The sequence below is a fragment of the Lathyrus oleraceus genome, chromosome 3 (genome assembly GCF_024323335.1).
Source record: "Lathyrus oleraceus cultivar Zhongwan6 chromosome 3, CAAS_Psat_ZW6_1.0, whole genome shotgun sequence".
NCBI classification, from domain to species: domain Eukaryota; kingdom Viridiplantae; phylum Streptophyta; class Magnoliopsida; order Fabales; family Fabaceae; genus Lathyrus; species Lathyrus oleraceus.
Window position 1 is genome coordinate 147,117,368 of NC_066581.1, and position 20,166 is coordinate 147,137,533.

The 20,166-nt window shown below is 33.2% G+C and overlaps 2 protein-coding genes and 2 non-coding genes across 6 annotated transcripts; all 4 read left to right on the forward strand.

Moving 5' to 3' along the window:
- The first annotated feature begins 1,423 nt into the window (after positions 1–1,423).
- On the forward strand, positions 1,424–2,687 carry LOC127130108 (uncharacterized mitochondrial protein AtMg00810-like). The gene is made up of 3 exons (XM_051059175.1): positions 1,424–2,335; positions 2,425–2,469; positions 2,583–2,687. The coding sequence occupies exons 1-3, from the start codon at positions 1,424–1,426 to the stop codon at positions 2,685–2,687; spliced, it is 1,062 nt and encodes a 353-aa protein (XP_050915132.1).
- Positions 2,688–5,963: 3,276 nt separating this feature from the next.
- On the forward strand, positions 5,964–9,428 carry LOC127125879 (serine/arginine-rich splicing factor RS2Z32). 3 transcript variants are annotated; one of them, XM_051054729.1, is made up of 7 exons: positions 5,964–6,107; positions 6,401–6,540; positions 7,290–7,329; positions 7,501–7,596; positions 8,339–8,544; positions 8,664–8,765; positions 8,875–9,428. In XM_051054729.1, exons 2-7 carry the CDS (start codon positions 6,434–6,436, stop codon positions 9,236–9,238), a joined length of 915 nt encoding a protein of 304 aa, XP_050910686.1. In that variant the 5' UTR covers positions 5,964–6,107; positions 6,401–6,433; the 3' UTR covers positions 9,239–9,428. The 3 variants fall into 3 exon arrangements, with proteins under 3 accessions (XP_050910686.1, XP_050910684.1, XP_050910685.1); XM_051054727.1 differs by having other exon boundaries at positions 5,993–6,107; positions 6,418–6,540; XM_051054728.1 differs by having other exon boundaries at positions 5,995–6,107; positions 6,418–6,540; positions 8,667–8,765.
- Positions 9,429–14,855: 5,427 nt separating this feature from the next.
- On the forward strand, positions 14,856–14,929 carry TRNAI-AAU (transfer RNA isoleucine (anticodon AAU)). Its single transcript has one exon. It is a non-coding gene; the product is annotated as a tRNA-Ile (tRNA).
- A 457-nt stretch (positions 14,930–15,386) lies between these two features.
- TRNAI-AAU (transfer RNA isoleucine (anticodon AAU)) lies at positions 15,387–15,460 on the forward strand. The gene has a single exon. It is a non-coding gene; the product is annotated as a tRNA-Ile (tRNA).
- Positions 15,461–20,166: the final 4,706 nt, after the last annotated feature.

Genomic DNA, 20,166 nt, shown 5'->3' on the forward strand with positions numbered 1-20,166 from the left:
GAGTTTGGAGAATTCTATAAATCACAGGGAATTAATAGGCAATTGACAGCAGCCTATACACAGCAGCAGAACGGAGTTGTCGAGAGAAAGAATCGGACAATTATGAATGTTGTCCGATCCATGCTAAATGAAAGAAAAGTTCCCAAAACTTTCTGGTCCGAGGCTGCAAAATGGTGCGTTCATATTCAGAATCGATGCCCGACAACAGCGGTTGAAGATAAGACCCCAGAAGAGGCATGGAGCAATGAAAAACCGGTGGTAGATTACTTTCGAGTATTCGGATGTGTGGCACATGTTCATATACCAGATCAAAGTAGGAGCAAATTAGACGACAAAAGCAGAAGATGTGTTCTTCTAGGAGTGAGCGATGAATCAAAAGCATGGAGGCTTTATGATCCAATCTCAAAGAAAATTATTGTCAGCAAGGATGTTGTTTTTGAAGAAGAAAAAGGTTGGGACTGGGGAAGATCTGTTGAAGAAATAAAGAAAGATATATTGGAGTGTGAAGATGAAGGAGATACTGTGGCGGATCAAAATGAAGAACTTGGTGAAACAAGCCCAAATAACTTGAGCGGCAGTCCTGGAATTTTCAGCAATTCCAACATCTCTAACAACAGCTCCAACAAATCAAGTAGCCTGACAACTTCACCTCTAAATGAGCCAAGTTCTGATGATAACGAATTAGTTGAAGGGAGAGACATGCGAGTAAGAAGAGAACCAATATGGATGGCAGATTATGAAACATGGGAAGGTCTCTCTGATGATGAAAATCTGAATGCAATGATGATGGCAACTGAGAATGACCCTACAATGTTTGAAGAAGCAGTACAATGCAAAAAATGGAGGGAAGCAATATCATCGGAAATTGAATCCATTGAGAGGAACCAAACTTGGGAACTTACTGTGATTCCCTAAAGATATCAAACCTATTGGAGTCAAGTGGGTATTTAAAACAAAGTTAAACGAAGATGGTACTGTGGAGAAGTTCAAAGCGAGACTCGTAGCAAAAGGGTATGCACAACGCCATGGTATTGATTATACTGAGGTATTTGCTCCGGTGGCAAGACTCGACACTATCCGTGTAATTCTTGCAATAGCTGCACAATATAGTTGGGAGGTCTTTCAACTTGATGTAAAAATCGCTTTTCTTCATGGTGAGTTAAAAGAAGAAGTCTATGTTGAGTAACCCGATGAGTTTGTAAAGAAAGGAGAAGAAGAGAAAGTCTACAAACTAAAAAAGGCATTATATGGGCTCAAACAAGCACCGCGAGCTTGGTACAGCAGAATCAAATCTTATTTCTTACGAGAAGAATTCGAAAGATGTTCTAGCGAGCATACTCTATTTACAAAATCAAAAGGAGGTAAACTCTTAATTGTAAGCCTTTATGTTGATGATTTAATTTTTACTGGGAATGATAGAAGCATGTGTGATGAGTTTAAAAATTCAATGATGTTGGAGTTTGATATGTCTGATTTGGGGAAAATGAAGCATTTTCTTGGAGTAGAAGTGAAACAATGTGCAGGTGGAATATTCATTTGTCTAAGAAGATATTCAAAGGAGGTTTTAGCTAGATTTGGTATGGAGGACAGTAATGTTGTGAAAAATCCCATTGTACCGGGTACAAAATTACGCAAAGACGAGGGAGGTGTTACCATTGATGAAACTCTGTATAAGCAAGTGGTTGGAAGCCTTATGTATTTGACTGTAACTAGACCTGACATGATGTTTGGTGTTAGTTTAATAAGCAGGTTCATGGCTAGGCCTACTATGGCACATTGGCTGGCAGCAAAGAGGATTTTAAGGTACTTAAAAGGTACAATTAATCTGGGTATCTTTTACAGGAAGCAAGAATACAATCTAAAAATGGTGGCCTTCATTGATAGTGATTATGCCGGTGACTTAGACGATCGAAGAAGCACTTCCGGATTTGTGTTTAAATTGGGAGCGAGAGCTATTTCTTGGGCCTCAGAGAAACAGCCGGTTGTCGCTCTCTCCACCACGGAGGCGGAATACATGGCAACAACTTTATGTGCGTGTCAATGTGTTTGGCTTAGAAGAGTGTTGGAAAAGATTGAAGTCGAGGAAAAAACAGCAACTATGATCATGTGCGACAATAGTTCTACTATACAACTATCCAAAAATCCTGTGTTTCACGGAAAAAGTAAACATATCGATGTGAAATTCCACTTTCTTAGGGACTTAGTAAACAACAGAGTTATCAAGTTGAGCTATTGTGCTTTTGAGAATCAAACTGCAGACATTATGACGAAATCATTGAAATTGGAACAATTTGAAAAGCTTCGTGGGATGCTTGGAGTTACGGATTTTACTGAAGTAAGCTAAGTTCAGATGAATTAGCTTAAGGGAGGGATTGTTAGGAAGTTTATTATTATTAAAATATTAACTGTAATTTGTTTGTTTAGCAATTCCTAGTTTTTAGGAAAGACCTATTCTTCCTAAAGAATATGGTTTGTTTCTTTTTTATTATTACCACGTTCCAAGTTTGTTAGCAGTAGATTCTGTTTTGCTTGTAAGACTATTTATAAGCCATATTCTCTTAATGAATAATTATCCCTTCCAGCTATTTGTTATTCTAAAACTAACAGATTTATCATGGCATCATGAACATGAAGAGGTTTGGAGTGGCATGGAGAACTTTGAGGATCATAAAAATGGGAGCTCTTAAGGGTGAAGACAAAATTAATGTTAAGATTTTAAGATTTAGTTTGACTTTGGACAACTGTTTGACCAAAAGTATACAGTTGACCAAAAGTCAACCCTAAGTGAAAATGGAAATTTTTGTATGGTTTATGATTTTGATTTTTATAATGACATCTTTGATCTTGTAATGCAAAATTGGACCTTGGATGTAGTTTGTAACTTGATTCTTAAGAAAAGTACCCTTTCCCTCAAATTTCTAATTATTTGGATTTGAACTTGAATCCTTGAATGCATGCTTTGAACTGCACTTGCCTTCTTGAATGAATTTAAAGCAAATAGTCAACGAAGAAATATGTGAAAAAGTCCAATGAAGAAGAGAGGTAAACAAAAGTCAGCCTCCCATGGTTGACTTTGACCATAGTCAAACTTACAAGTGATATTCAATTTCATTTGTTCCATGATGAACTCCACATAATCAAAATTATAGACCAAAGGTTAGGGTTCCAAAAGCCTTAACTCCTAATAGATATGATTATCCCTCAATCAAGTGAAGTACCAAGGTACCACAAACTTGATTTACAAGTAACTCGCAATTCAATGCTTGGTCATAAATAACAACACTTTGACTCAATGGTGTTTATTTAAAAATGTAATTGTGAATGAATGCTCTAGATGACTAGGAGTATGCAAATGAGGTGAGGATCATGAGCTAGATGAAAATGTAAAAGGTAAGGAAAATTTGGGGGTATGACAATGTGAATTCAGTTTTTTCCTATAAGCTACTAGGAATGTCTCATTATCATGCCTCGTGAACCGACAACCACTGCACTACCCTCGGGTGTTACAAGTAACCACTCTTCGTCCTCTTCGGCCTCAGGTGTTACACACCTTTCCGGTCCTACGTTCAGTTAATCCAACACGTACATTCAACTTCCAAGAGAGCCTGACGGAGTGCCTGTCTGAATGGTAGACTATATAAAAACAAAAACATGGTTTTGATGTAGTATATTTTTGTTCCAATTATACCCTTCTCAATTTTTATTTTAAAATTCAATTTCTTTTTTTATTAATGGTTATATGGCGGTTTGCATACCTCTTTCATTCAATTGTTTTTTTTTATCTATAACAATATATCTATAAGAATATATAAAGGCAAATTTTGGTTTTAGTGTAGCCTATTTTTCTACCAATTTTACTCTTATGTAACCAAGGACGGAGGTACATAGGTAGCTATGAGGCCACTTCCCCCCACTATAATTTTAGTAAATTTGAAATTTAGAATTTTGGCTATAATATATATAAGAGGTTAAAGGTAGTTCACTGTCAATGTAAATAAGTATTACACTGACATTCAATGGAAATATTTTATATTGTCAAATCATAACAGTATTTTAAAAATAAAAGTGCGATGTGACGGAATACACAAGTCTTATTGGTTGACAGTGTAAAAATATTTTACAGTGTCAGTTTATATTATTTTTTCTCTCTATATAAAGGCAAAACATGATTTTGGTGTATCTATATATTATCTATAACAATATATAAAGACAAAATTTGATTTTAATGTAGGCTATTTTTCTATCAATTTTACCTTTAGGTAACTTAGATAATAACTTCTATTGAAACTACTACCATAACTTTTACTATTAACTTTCTACCTAACTTCCATTTTAAATTAACATTAAATAAAAAAATGTCCTATATATTTTCACGCGTATTCATTAGAAAAAAGACAGACGGACACAGAATGCCTTTTTGAATGGTAGTCTATATAAAGACAAAAACATGGTTTTGGTGTAATCTATTTTTGTTCTAATTATACCCTTCTCAGTTTTTATTTTAAAATTTAATTTCTTTTTTTATTAACGGATATATGACGGTTGACATACCTCTTTCATTCAATTGTTTTTTTATCTATAACAATATATCTATAACAATATATAAATGCAAAATTTGGTTTTAGTGTAACCTTTTTTTCTATCAATTTTACCCTTAGGTAACTAGGGACGGAGCTACATTGGGGTCACTTGTCCCCACTATTATTTCATCAACTTAACCTATGTATTATTTTATAGATTTTAGAACTATATTAGTTCAAACTATACTAAAAAAATATTTTCTTTAGTAAATTATCCATCAAAATTCTAAATTATAAATATTGTTAGTGGGTAATATGGTATTAATTTATTTAAATGTTAGTTTATTAATTTTAGATTTTTTAGTCAATTAATTTTAGATCTTAGATAAAAAATAAATTTTTATTTTATTATTATTTTATTTAAAATAAAAAATATTAAGATGCTTATTTTAAAATATTTTCTTAAACATATACGAAAAAATAATTTCATACATAAAAAGTAAGTTTAAAATAATTTTTTTTTTTTTTTTTTATAAACAATGTCCCCACTCTATATAAGTTCTGGCTTCGTCATTAGTAACTTACATAATAACTTCTATTGAAACCAGTATCATAACTTCTATTATTAACTTCCTACATATCTTCCATTTTAAATTAACATTAAATAAAATAATATCCTATATTTTTTTACGCGTGTTCGTAAAAAAAACGGATAGATGGACACGAAATATCCATCTGAACGCTAGTATAAATAAAAACAAACATAGTTTTGGTATAATCTATTTTTATTCCAATTATATCTTTTCAGTTTTTATTTTAAACTTTAATTCTTTTATTATTAAGGATTATATGACGGTTTGCATACCTCTTTCTTTCAATTATTTTATTATAGAAATAATTTAAATAAAAATAAAAATAAAAATAAACACAAAAATAAAAGAGATACCATTTATATTTTTATCTATGTGCATATTAAAAAAACGGATAGAGAACACGAAAATACATTTTAAACTTAGTTAATGTAAATTCATTAAGAGAAAAAAGACTATGCGCTGACCGTGTAAAAATTTGTCAACCAATCAGAGACGTGCATCCCGTCAAATCACACTTTTAATTTTAAAATACCAGTATGACATGACAGAACGCTATAATTCTATTGGATAATAGTGTAAATAAAGTTTACACTAAAAATGCACTACCTTTAGTCACATTCATTAATTTTAACTTTTATTATTGAGAAAAAAGACTATGCATTGACCGTGTAAAATATTTTTACACTGTCAATCAACGAGAGACTTGCATCCCACCAAATCACACATTTAATTTTAAAATAATGGTATGACAAAAAGTTATAATTCTATTGGATAATGGTATAAAAAAATTTACATAACATAGCACTCCCTTTAATCTCTTTACTATTATTAAAGTTTCATGCACATAGCCGTATCCATTAGAAGCCCATAGGCCCAATTCACTTTCTCAAAGGAAAACAAATCCACATATGCGAGATTTTAATATAAATACTGAAACCACGATCAGAAACAGATCCACTTTCAGAGGGTTAGGTTTACGGCAATCGACTACAAGGTACCATCCTCTTTCTCTCGTTTCCTTCCAATCCAATTCGATTTTCCCTTTTCCCTTGTAATTTGTGCTTTTCGTCGGATCTTGTTATTGTAATTCAAAGTTTCGTTTTTGTATATCTCCGATTTTTGATTTAAAATTGCTTGTTTGATTTCAATTAGATCTAGAAATTATCGATGCATGCATATAATTTGTTCCAATTTGTATTAATTTTGTATTTGTATATCTTTGTTGTTAATTGAAGTGTTATTTACCGTAGAGATTTTAATTTTTGCTGACAATTATGCAAATTTCAGTTTTTTATTTCACACAGCTTTAAGATATCGAGAATGCCTCGCTACGATGATAAGTATGGTAATACTCGCCTCTATGTGGGTCGTCTGTCTTCGCGAACTCGTTCTCGTGACCTGGAAAGAGTCTTCAGCCGTTATGGAAGGTAAATTCTGTTTTTTTTACGCTGTTAGGCATTTTAATTTCATTTAAAAGTGTTGAAATTGGTAATAGTTGTATCCAATTTAGGGCCCTAACCAATATAGGGTTTTTTAGTGATATTTTGGGGAAAGCATAGGTTTTATGTAACATGTTTGTTTTGTTCTATTATACATTGTGTTTGTCCGTGTGTCTGTTTGTATGGGTATCTAATTCTTAGTTTATTAGATGAGATCCTGCAAAAAAAAATCTTGTTGTATTGTGTCGGTTGAATTGTGAACGGAAAATGAATATCATGTTTCCTTGATTCGTTTTCCTTTGTTGCTTAGTGGAGGAGCTAGATTAGTGATAAGTTAGTTGGCCTGTGGTGTCATCCTTGTGTTATGCCGAACTTTAGGGGGGATAATATACAGGTTCTTTCCAAGCTTTGTTTTGCGCTTGGATTTATGTTGGTTATTCCTCATGTTATGCGTGGGAACGGTATCCCATAGGTGTCATTTTTAACTTAAATGATCTTGTTGAAGGTTTTTTGGGTTTTGGCTAAACCCGGAGGTCTAAGGTGGGAGGGTGGCCTTGGTGGTAATTCCTACCTGAGTGTTGACTTTGGCGATTCTTTCTGTAATGTTATTGCGTGTTTTTATGGAATTGGCAACAATCTCAAACTGGTGTTTAGTTCGTCTTTGAGGGGCGAAGTATCATACAGTTCCAGTAGTTAAGTAATGATGGCCTTACTGTTTATGGAAACCATTTCCGCAGAGTTCGAGATGTGGATATGAAGCATGATTACGCCTTTGTTGTAAGTTTTCACTCTCCCTATGTCTTTTTAATTTTTCCTTTCACTTTGATCTCTGCTCATTGCTCTGCTCAAAGGTGGCTTTTGGTTTCTCTACTCGAAGGAGTTCAATTATAGATTGTGGTAAGATTTTGTGTTATTTTCTTTGCTTGTTCCTTACATGTTTTTGAGCAGGAATTTAGCGATCCTCGAGATGCGGATGATGCAAGGTACAACTTGGATGGTCGTGACGTTGATGGAAGTCGTCTTATCGTGGAATTTGCAAAAGGGGTAGGAGTTTCTTCCCTTCAAGACTTGTTATAATGTTTTTTGTTATTTTAATTTTATCTCTTTTATTATTATCTTTTGATGGGCTGCTTCCTTTGGCATGGATGTTCCTGTCTTATCTGATGCTTTAGATTGTTTCATTTGAAAGTGCTTGTTTCATGTATATATTTGCTGTTATTTCACTTCCATTTGGCTACATATTGGCAATTTGAAAGGGAGGCTTCTGTGTGTTTGTCACTGCCATACGATATTAGGCATACCCTCTAGCCTTCGTGCCCAGACTGTTCTCGCTTTTTGGCATGTTTTAAATTCTAATCTATTGTTTTTGATTTGGTGGTAATCTCCTGACTCTTAATTGGATTGAAAGCATCCCTTGAAATTGTATGGTCATTTATGTCTGTTCTTGCTTTTTGGCATGTTTTAACTTCTATTCTTTCGAAATTTTAATATATCATTTTTGATTTGGTGGTAATCTCCTAACTCCTAATTGGATTGAAAGCACCTCTTGAAATTGTATGGTCATTTATGTTTATAATTGTAATTTCATCCAGTTTACTAGCTTTATCTTTGGTTTGTATTGATAATCCTTCCTCTATATACCAACATAATAAAAAGTAATTTACATTAATGTATAACAGTGTTGGTCTGTTTTGTTTATTTTTCTGTTACATTTATGCTTTACATTTATTATTTGGATGCACTTCTGATCATACTGCTATTTGTCTTTGGTCTTCAAATTATTCAGGTTCCTCGGGGTTCTCGTGATTCTAGGGATTCTCGAGAATATCTTGGTAGAGGTCCACCTCCTGGATCTGGACGCTGCTTTAACTGTGGCATTGATGGCCACTGGGCTCGAGATTGCAAAGCTGGGGACTGGAAGAACAAGTGTTATCGCTGTGGGGAGAGAGGTCATATTGAGAAGAACTGCAAAAACAGTCCCAAAAAATTGAGGTATGCTATGGTGTTGATTTCCAAACTTTTGCTGCATTATTATTTGATTCTTATTGCAACATTGCTTTCCAAAGGGGTTTTGAGCTTTGAACTGATGATTTCAATCTGACTTGTTCTAGCAGCAGACATGCACGGAGTGTTTCACGCTCTCCAGGAAGGTCACGCTCTCCTAGGCGTGGCAGAAGCCGGGATAGAAGCTACAGCCCAGCCCGCAGCTATAGGTCAGTAATTGAAAGCTATTAAATGGTTTAAGATTGTTTGCTGTTATATAAGTAGTCATTTTTGTTCTTGTTCATTCCTTTAAAGCCGATGTCTTGTTGTTCTTTCCAGCCGATCAAGATCTCCTGTCAGAAGAGATCGAAGCCCTGCTCTTGATGATAGATCTCGGAGCCCGCCACCTTCCAAGTCAAGGAAGTATAGTAGATCTCCTGAAGGTAGTCCTCAAAGGAGTGTATCTCCTGTTAATGACAAGGTGGTCACAGCCCAAGATGGGTCTGATTACAGTGATGGTCCTAGAGTGAAGAGCAGAAGCCCCTCGAGAGACAATGATGAGAGCCCTAAGGCTAATGGCAGAAGCCGTAGCCGAAGCCGCAGCAGAAGCCCTAGCCGAAGCCGCAGCCGCAGTCCCAGGGATGAGGATAGGAGCCCAGTAGAGGACGATGATGACAACACCCGTCGCTCTCCATCACCTTGAGAAGTAATTTCCTTATAAATGAGCTCAGGATACATTGTGAAGTATTTTCCTTATAAATGAGCTCAGGATTTGTCTCATATTTTTATGCCTTGTTTATGAAATGCACTATTTTATTTTTGAAAACTGAATTGACTAATGATTTTGAACATGTATGCTATTTTTAATGTTTAAACATCTGTTGGTTGAGGCATTTGTGACTTCTGCTATGATATATAACTGGCCATTTGTGTCTAGCGTGGGCATAACCCTAGTGCTCTTGGCCCTCTTATTTTAATGAAAATTACTGCAATTATGAGAAATTGATCTATTTGGTCTCACTGAAACTTAAAATTACATTTTCTGGAATATTGGATTGTGAACATTCATGTGTCAGGTTTTGAAAAGCTGTTCTCAGTTTGAAAGGCTGGGATCTAGTGCTGGGAACAAAATGTCTTTTAAAACCTAGTTTTATTTAAATGAGTAAATATTAGACTTAGGGCTTGTTTGAATTTGGCTTATTTTAACTTATATAGAAGATTTAAATCAAAACAACTTATGACATTTTTTATTAACTTTTTTAGCTTAATTTTATAAGTTCTTCAAGATAACTTAAATTTATTTTATCTTTTGCTATAAAAATGGCTTATACAAATTTATTTGTAAGTGCTTATTTTCATGAGCACTTGTGCTATAACCTGTTAATAAGCTGTTGATAGCTTTTATTTATGGAATATTTTGTCTTTGAAACCAGAAGAATGTGTAAATATCTTTGGTGGTAAACACAGATATTTTAATGCAGTATAGTATTTGTTTGCGAGTTGAATAATTGCTTGTTCGCATTAGGATTCTTGTTCGGATTCAAGGTATAGAACAGGAATTTATTGAATTACCATCAACAATATTCCAATTAAAAACGAGAGATATTTCTAGGTGTAGTTTGAGTTGTGATAAAAAAAAGTTTGAGTTGTGACCAAGATCAATCTTCATCTAAATTTTACATTTTTTTAAAAGATTTTTTAATGCATCCTATTATTTATTAATCCATCTTGTGAAATGTTAAAAATATCCTCAAAATTTGGAGATGATATTTCAGATGCATATACAAATGCATTTCTCGAGTATCTCCGGTAAGAAATTGAAAAACACTTATATCCAATGATTACTTAATCAATTTAAATAGTAAAATATTTCATCAATTACAAAATTATGATTACTTAATTTTTGTTTATCATATAAATGAACTTATGAAACTTCACATGTCAGAACAAAACTTCAATCTTCATCAAGTCACATATAGTTGAATCCAAATTTTATGTATATTTTTAAATTTCAAATGTTAGATATTTTAGGTGTGAATGAGTTTATGATTGACAAGTTAAAAACACATCATACATATTCCAGAAATATATTTTTAAAATTGAGGTATGACAAAAAAACAAATGAGTTGTGCGTACATGAGATGCGTTTAAAAATGCATCTTTAAATTCTGAAAAGTATTTCAGATTTTTATAAGATGTTATTCCACAACATAATGTGGGATAAGAAATCCCTTAATTTTTAACCGGTATTCTATGAAGTGCACTCCAAATTCCTACTATTTAATTAAAGAAACGATTATAACCTTCGTAACTGAGACATTGAAGGACTCAAAATGGATGTAGGCGATGAATGAAGAACTGAAGTCCATAATAGTTAACAATACCTGATCATTAGTCGAACTTCCACAAGGAAAGAAGGAAATTGATGTGAAATGGGTTTGTAGAGTAGAGTTAAATCCAAATGGAGAAGTAACCAGACACAAAGCAAGACTTGTAGCCAAAAGATTTCTTCAGATAGAAGGAAACAACTTTGATGAAGTCTTTGCACCAGTTGATAGGATCGAAACAATAAGGTTGGTTGTTGGTCTATCAAACATGAATAACTAGTATATGTGTCAGATGGATGTGAAATGTGCATTCCTGAATGACCCTCTAAATGAAGAGGTTTATGTAGCACAACCAGTTGAATTTGTGAAACAAGGCCAAGAAATCAAGGTATACAGGTTGCATAAAACTCTGTACGGACTCAAGCAAGCTCCACGAGCTTGGAATAAGAAGATATATAGTTTCCTAATGAGAAGGAACTTGTGAACTGCACAACTGAGCATAGAGTATATGTCAGAAGAAGCGGGAGTGAACTGCTTATACTATGTCTCTATGTCGATGAACTGTTGATAACAAGTAGCTTCAAGAAGGAGATCGAAAACTTCAAAAGTGATATGAGCAAGGAATTTAAAATGTATGACTTGGGCAACATTTCATACTTCCTTGGTATCGAATTCTACAAGAGTAGTAGATGTCTGATGATGCATCAAAAAAGATATGTAAATGAAATACTCAATAGAGTTGAGATGGAAGACTACAATGCAAGTTCGACACCTATTGAACCAAGACTGCAACCGTCGAAGGACTCATCTGAAATGATGTCGATCTAACTCAGTACATAAAACTCATTGGATCACTAAGATACCTTTGTCACACAAGGTCTGATCTAGCATACATTGTAGGTATGGTGAGTAGATTAATATAGAAGCTAAAGGCATCACACCTAACATCCACAAAGAGGATACTAAGGTATCTCAAAGGAACTCTCTACTATGACATTTTATTTACTGCAACAGATGAAGGGAAAAAATGCAAACTAGTGGGATACACCAACTCAAGTTGATGTGGTGATGCTAAGGCTAGAAAAACCATAGCTTGGTATGTGTTTATGTTATGTGGGAACCAGTAGTAGCGATGTCAACATGTGAGGCAGAGTACATAGTCGCCTCCTTTGTGCATGTCAAGCAACACGGATGGTAAACCTGATTGAAGATATTTTAGGAGAATACCATGGAGCAATAGCCATGAAGATCGACAACATGTCTGCTATTAATCCGAAGAAGAACCCAATAGTACGTGGAAGAAGCAAAAACATAGAAATGAGGTTCCATTATCTTCGAGAACAAGTAACAAATGAGAAGCTTAACTTGGAACACTACAGAATTGAGAATCCGATTGCAGACATCATGACGAAGGTTGTGCAGGTCGAATTATTTAAGAGATTGAGAACTATGATGAATGTAGATAACTTAGATACAATGAACTAGGTGGTGTGTTAAGTATATAAATCTTTGTGTTAAACATGCCTGTAAGATTCAACAGAGTCAAAGTCGAATGTATTCGATAATAGTTGAAGTAGATAGTTGTTGAAGGAGTTAATCTCGACAGAGTTAAACTTATCATTTGTTTTGTTTTGTTAGTTAATTAGAGATTACTTGGCGTGCAAGTAATCTCATATATAAATAGGGAGGTACCCTATTATTTTGCGGAGTTGAAAAACAAGAGAAAGTCAGTTAGAATAAACACAAAGAGAAACTCTGCAAAATTTGATTCATCTTCTTCCATTTTCTCTCAAAATCCTAATTTCTCTTTTCTTCCCCAATACACTTTCATGAATTTCTTTTCTTTGCAAATCATTGTGCGGCAGAATCATCTTCCAACCAAGGAGTAGTTGAATCACTCAAGTGAAGAGTGAGGAACAAGAAGAACGATCAATAAAAAAGATTGATTTTTGTTCAATCAAGATTAATTCGATTTATCTTCAAGATTGGGGTTAATTTCAACATTTTATCTCATTTTTGTGATAGATTTATGATTTTTCATAATTTTTCTTGTGTTTTAAGTTTTTTTTAACGAGCCCTCTTAAGTTAATAAGTTAATAAGTGCTTATATTAAATGAGTAATTTTAACACTTATCAGTGATTTGGACATCAAAGTATTTACAAACCCTGTCACTGGATTGGATCATCAGGACACAAAAACTATTAACAAAATTTGTCATCAAATCATGATTCACTCTTTCATTTTTGAACTAAATAAGTCTTTTTCGAACCAATAAGCAATATGTTGAAAATCGTCTTCAACATTTCTACTAACCTATGCAAAACTAAAATAAATAAATTAAAATTGTACTGTATATTAAAAGTTTATTTTTTAATATAAACAAAGTTAGTTGTGTAATTATATTATAAAACATTGCAATTATTATTTCTGTATTTTAATATATTTATTATAAATCCTTTTGATATTATAAAATTAGTGCTCGAGAGAAAATACTTCTCCTAATAAAAATACATGCATATATATGTTTATTTGATTTCCCTCTAGCTCTCCTCCTGCACTTCCTACATTCACTCTCGCGCTCTCATCAAACACAAAGCCCTTGGAAGTCAACTATCATTTGATTCTATATATGAAGCTTCATGAACACATAAATCTTAGTTCAAAGGTTATATGTGGCAGTAAATAATGCTAGAGTTTATAGGGCAGTATATAAGTTGTTTTGTTTCATTGATCATAATAACTTTGTCTTTTGTACCCTAAATTGTATACTGATATCCAACCACCTCAGCTGAAAATCTTATCTGAATCATGATGTATGAAGTATTCAATGTTTGTAATTGCAATGCCAACCCTTTTGTTCATTCATGTTCACTTCGTAGGCAAGAAATGAGTGTTTTAACTTTGTTCATTTTTACCCTTTTAGATAATGTCTTTTTTAAAATACAGCTTGATCAAATAAAAATGAGATGTAGGAAGTACCATTTTATGTTCATAAAAACCAATTGATGAGCTTTAAGTAACATTTTCTTATCATTATAAAAATTCCTCGGTCGCAGGTTTTAGACCTGCATGGGCCAATAAATTTTATTTTTTTCTGGCAAAAAAAGCTTTTATTTGAGTTGTTGAATGTGGTCTTTAATTTTAGGAAGAATTGTGACTATTGAACTTGATAGTCTTCATGGCTATAAAGTGAGAACTAAGAATTCAAGAGTTATTTTTCCAGTACAACTAAAGAGAGATCATGCCTATAAAGTGGGAACTGAGAATTCAAGAGTAATTTTTTCAATGCAATTAAAGAGAGATTTTCGTTAGATAGTCATTTCTATAAATTGTTCTAACTTTTTTTTCATTTTATCCCTTTTAGACAATGTCTTTTATAAAAGACAACTTGATCAATTAGTAACGAGATGCAGGAAGTACCATTTTATATTCATAAAAGCCAATTGATGAGCTTTAAGTAACGTTTTATTAGCCAATATTTTTTTAGTTTTTTCAGAAAAAAAAGACTTTCATTTGAGTCGTTGGATGTGGTTTTTAATTTTAGGAAGAATTGTGACTATTGAACTTGGTGCTCTCATGCCTATAAAGTGAAAACTAAGAATTCAAGAGTCATTTTTCCAGTACAATTAAAGAGACATCATGCCTATAAAGTGGGAACTAAGAATTCAAGAGTAATTTTTCCAATGCAATTAAAGAGAGATTTTCGTTAATTAGTCATTTCTATAAAGTGTTCTAACTTTTTTCATTTTATCTCTTTTAGACAATGTCTTTTCTAAAAGACAGCTTGATCAATTAGAAATGAGATGTAGGAAGTACCATTTTATATTCATAAAAGCCAATTGATGAGCTTTAAGTAACATTTTATTATCATGATAAAAATTCCTCTATATTTTTATGTGAAAAAAAATGGAGTCAATGATATTTGATGTGGTGTTGTGTTTTTGTTGGTGTTTTTTTCTTCTTTTACTTTTACGTTTTTTTTAATAGCAAGTGGCCCATTAGCTCAGTTGGTTAGAGCGTCGTGCTAATAACGCGAAGGTCGCAGGTTCGAGACCTGCATGGGCCAATAAATTTTAGTTTTTTCTGGAAAAAAAAGCTTTCATTTGAGTGCTTTCATTTGAGTTGTTGGATGTGGTCTTTAATTTTAGGAAGAATTGTGACTAAGAATTAAAGAGTCATTTTTCAGTATAATTAAAGAGAGATCATGCCTATAAAATGGGAACTAAGAATTCGAGATTTTCGTTAGTTAGTCATTTCTATAAAGTGTTCGAACTTTTTTCCTTTTATCCCTTTTAGACAATATCTTTTCTAAAAGACAGCTTGATCAATTAGAAATGAGATGTAGGAAGTACCATTTTATATGCATAAAAGCCAATTGATGAGCTTTAAGTAACGTTTTATTATCATTATAAAAAATCCTCTATATTTTTATGTAAAAAAAATAGAGTCAATGGTATTTGATGCGGTGTTGTGTCCTTGTTGGTGTTTTTTTCTTCTCTTTTTAAGTTTTTTTAATAACAAGTGGCCCATTAGCTCAGTTGGTTAGAGCATCGTGCTAATAACGCGAAGGTTGCAAGTTTGAGACCTGCATGGGACATTTAATTTTAGTTTTTTTCTGGAAAAAAAAGGCTTTCATTTGAGTCGTTAGATGTGGTCTTTAATTTTAGGAAGAATTTTGACTATTGAACTTGGTGCTCTTCATGCCTATAAAGTGGGAACTAAAAATTCAAGATTCATTTTTCTAGTGTAATTAAAGAGAGATCTTCGTTAGTTAGTCATTTCTATAAAGTGTTCTAACATTTTTCATTTTATCCCTTTTAGACAATGTATTTTCTAAAAGACAACTTGATCAATTAAAAATGAGATGTAGGAAGTACCATTTGTATTCATAAAAGTCAATTGATGAACTTTAAGTAACGTTTTATTATCATTATAAAAATTCCTCTATATTTTTATGTAAAAAAAATAGAGTCAATGGTATTTGATGTGGTGTTGTGTCCTTGTTGGTGTTTTCTTCTTCTTTTTTTAAAGTTTTTTTTACAACAAGTGATCTTGTGAACTAAGAATTCAAGAGTCATTTTTCTAGTGCAATTAAAGAGAGATCTTCGTTAGTTAGTCATTTCTATAAATTGTTCTAACTTTTTTCATTTTATCCCTTTTAAATGATGTCTTTTCTAAAAGACAGCTTGATCAATTAGAAATGAGATGTAGGAAGTATCATTTTGTATTCATAAAAGTCAATTGATGAGCTTTAAGTAACATTTTGTTATCATTATAAAAATTCCTCTATATTTTTATGTAAAAAAAATAGAGTCAATGGTATTTGATGTGGTGTTGTGTTCCGTCATACCCCAATTTTGTCCAAGCATTTTTAAATTTTCGTAAATCTGACTTAATTTTTCATTTGCATCATATGCACAATATGACGTGCATTTCATAATGAATAATACCTAAAATATCAGTCAGAATAAATTCTTGGAAAATACAAACAAATTGGTTAATCCGTTTCTAAAAAACGTGCAAAATCAGTGGGTAAAAAGTTTCAAAATTAAAATGGTAGACGCCAATATTATTAATCTACGGTTCGCGTAATTTAACCTGGTGTGCTCATTATATTTTCAGCGACTTTTTCAGTTGCATTTTGACCCGCCTGAGCCTTTTAACCGATGAAAATTTATTTCAGAATTTAAAGAAACGCTGTATTTTTTCAATAAGTATATTTCACACTGACCATTTTAGTGCGTCCAATTTAATTTTTGTCCGACTTTTATTCTTTTTTTGGTCATTTTATTTTTGTTCTTTCATCAAGATGTTCAAATTAAATAAGTAGGAATTTTCATATCCTATTATTACCACATTTATTTTAGTCATGTTAATTAATATAATTTAAGTTAATTAAAGTCTCTAGAATTAATTAAGAATTAATTTTAAGGAAAATCAGAAAAATAATTAAAATGCCCTCTCAATGACCTGCTGGCGCAAGACCACCCTGTAACACCTCAAAATTTGCCCTCCTCTCTTGGGACTAGCATTAACATATGGCATATCATTTTAGGTCATTAGGCATTTCATATTGCATATCATGTGGTTACATTTGGCAAGCTATCCTCCCAAGTCTTGATCAGAAGATGGAGAAGTCAAAGTGCAAGCCTAGGGTTTACTGAATGATTATTGGCTATCTGAGGATTGGGCTGTGAATTAGGGTTTCATGATTCTCAATGGACATTGATCTTCATCTTGATTGCAATGATACATCATCATCATCATGGTTGGATGTCATCAGAAGATTGAAGAAGATTCCTTGAGATTAGGGTTTTGACCACTGGTCAACCCTAATCAGTTGCATTGGGCCAATCAGGGCATGATCAGGAGATGGGGTTTATGATGGAGATGAGGATCATTCTTTGGTTATATTGTGCTTATTGAGGCTAGGGTTTCACCCTTGAGCCATTTCAGTTGGAGATTGGGGCTTAATTTGATCTATGCATTGATAAATTCATCTATCAGTTGAAAAGTCAACTGTGGTCAACTGTACATGATCTGATGGATGTGGAGGTGGAAATGAGTGGGATACACTTCATTCATGTTGGAACAAGTGTTAAATGACATTGCAAAGCTTAAGAATGAAGAAAATCAAGTCAGAACAAAAACTGCCAAAAATAGAAAGTGACTTGTAATTGAAGTTTCCAAAAATGGAAAGTTTTGGACCTCAAAGCCACGTGTCCAAGGAAGCTTCAAATGAAAATTTGTTCAACATGAAAGTTGTAGATCTTGTTCTCACCTTTCCAAAAAGTCCAAGAACTTGAAAATCCCATGTATGGTTGGGAAATTATGGCTCAGTGAAATTCAAAAATGACCCATAATCAGGAGGCCATAACTTCCACATGGTTTGTCCAAATTGCAAGTTCTTTATATGCACAAACTCCATTTGACATGTAATTTCATGGTGCATAATTGGATTTTTCCAAAAGTGGCCAAGGCAAAAAGTCACTTTTCAACTGGACAGCTGAATTGGACCAGGGGCAAAATTGTCCAACTTTCAAAATAATTGGAATTTTTGAGTGGGGATTTTTGCAACACCTCATAAATGGTATTTGAAATATGTTGGAATCATCATTTCATGTCTAGGCTTTATGGTTTGAGATTTGGCTTGAAAAATGAAAGTGCAAAATTGGACATTTGGCTACCACAAGGTGAAATTGAGCATTACACAACCAATGAGGGTGAGACAAGTTTCTACAGCTCACACATGGCATTTGGAAGGTGTGTGAGCTGTCATTGAGGTGGCATGAGCTGTCCTATGGAAATTCCATTTTTGCCCTCACTTTGAAAGTTAACCATTTCACTTAACATTTGCATTTTGGTTAATGACATGATTAAGCTTGGTTTAAACACACATATATAATCTTAATCACTCCCTAAGCATAACAGAAAATCATTTTCACCAAAATTCAGATCTAAAACTTGCAATTCTCTCAAGATTCTTCAAGAACTCTCAAAAAACCAAAATCCATCAAACTTCACCAAATCTCAATCAATCTTCATAATTCCTTTTGCATTGAACTTCTTCTATCCTCGTGATCATCTGTTTGTGGAGATTGAAGGTGGAAAAGGCTTGGATCGTGACTGTTCATAACAACCTCAACAATGGTGAATTGTGATTTGGAGCACTAGGAGCAAAATCGAGTGCAGCTGAGCATAGCATCTCATTTCCACAAGGTCATAGCGCATCTGTTTGAGGAAGAAAAGCTCGAAGAACACTGATCTCACTGCTGCCATTTCCAGGTTGGTGAAAAATCGAATTGCACGAAATGCTTAAAGTTCATATGCGTTTTATAGATTGTGCTTTGTAGATTACGGTGATGGTTGTAGTTTAGCAAATGGTTAACTATAGGAGGAGAAATCTGGAAATGAAGTTTCGATCCAAAACCCTAGATCGATCGATTCGCATGATATAGGAATTATTAGGTTAAAATAGGTTCATATTCGTGTTCCTCATGTTTAGACGGTTCGAATGACTATCTATTTGTTCATTTCCATGATGATTTGTTGTTCTTCGATTTTTTTGGATTCTGGAAAATATTTGGTTGAAGATGATGATAGAACCTTGTTTGATCCATTTTTCTGTTTGAATATTTGAAAATCGTGTTTCCCTCTCCCGCCAGTTTTATTTACAAAAATGCCACTGAATATTCTAATTAATTTTAATTAATTGTTAAAAAATCATTAGCACATGAAATAATTCATAAAAAATTGTAGAAAATTCAGAAAAATGTGAGAATTTTTCCTTTGACTTCCTTGTTGAATGTAGAATTTTTTTGACCTATTGGTCAAAGTTGTGCATGGTAGAATTATTGTTGGACTTAGGGATCTTTAACATGTGTTCATTTTTGATACCTTGTGCCAAATTCGTTGTGAAATTCTCATGCTTACAAATAAATTCTTGGAAATTTTTGTGATGATTCTTGACTGATTGATGTTCATTTCCATGTAAACTTTATGAATTTTTGATGCCTGATCATTGAGTTATGAATTTTGGAACTTAGGTGTGACAATTTGTGTCACACCTCATTATGTCAATTTGCTGGATTTAATTGAATGACCTAGGCTTGGTAGAATAATGTGAAATTTTGCATGGTGAATCATTAACATGTTAAGATGCTATATGAATTTTTGTGGAATTTTACATTGCATTTTCAAATTGTTTGGTATTTTTCATCTCTGGTGGTTGAAATTGCAAGTTCATGTGACATAGGTTGGCAAATCTTTTGTGAAATGCTCATGTGGTATTGAATGTTCATGAAATTTGATATGCTTATAATAGACACATGATGTGACATCCCTGTTTTGGTCTCATCCATTTCTTTTTTGTTTTCATTGAGTTATGAATTTTTGAAGTGGATGTATGTGTTGATGTTGTGATTTGGAGCCTATAATTGTGTCTGTTTTTGTTGATTTTCATTGACATGGTTCCATTTGCCCAATTAAGCTCAAATTTGGTTTGCCATACCTGGATTAGCCCCTGTTTAGGTGTAATTTATTTGAGAATTTTTAGAAGTGTTTTGATGTGGATTTGAATGCAATAGTTCTGTTTGGATGTTTGGTGCTTCATTTGAACTAATTTGCCTTGTTTTGTGCATAACATGAACATGATGAATGATATAAACATGAGACTAATGGTGTTTGCTCTTGTTTGACATTAATTTGACTTTGGTTGGTGAATACCTTGCTGTTTAGGAATTTTTCTTGCCTTTGGACCCTAGGCTTAGCCTAGTGGTCTTGTTGCTAATGTTTGCTTGATTT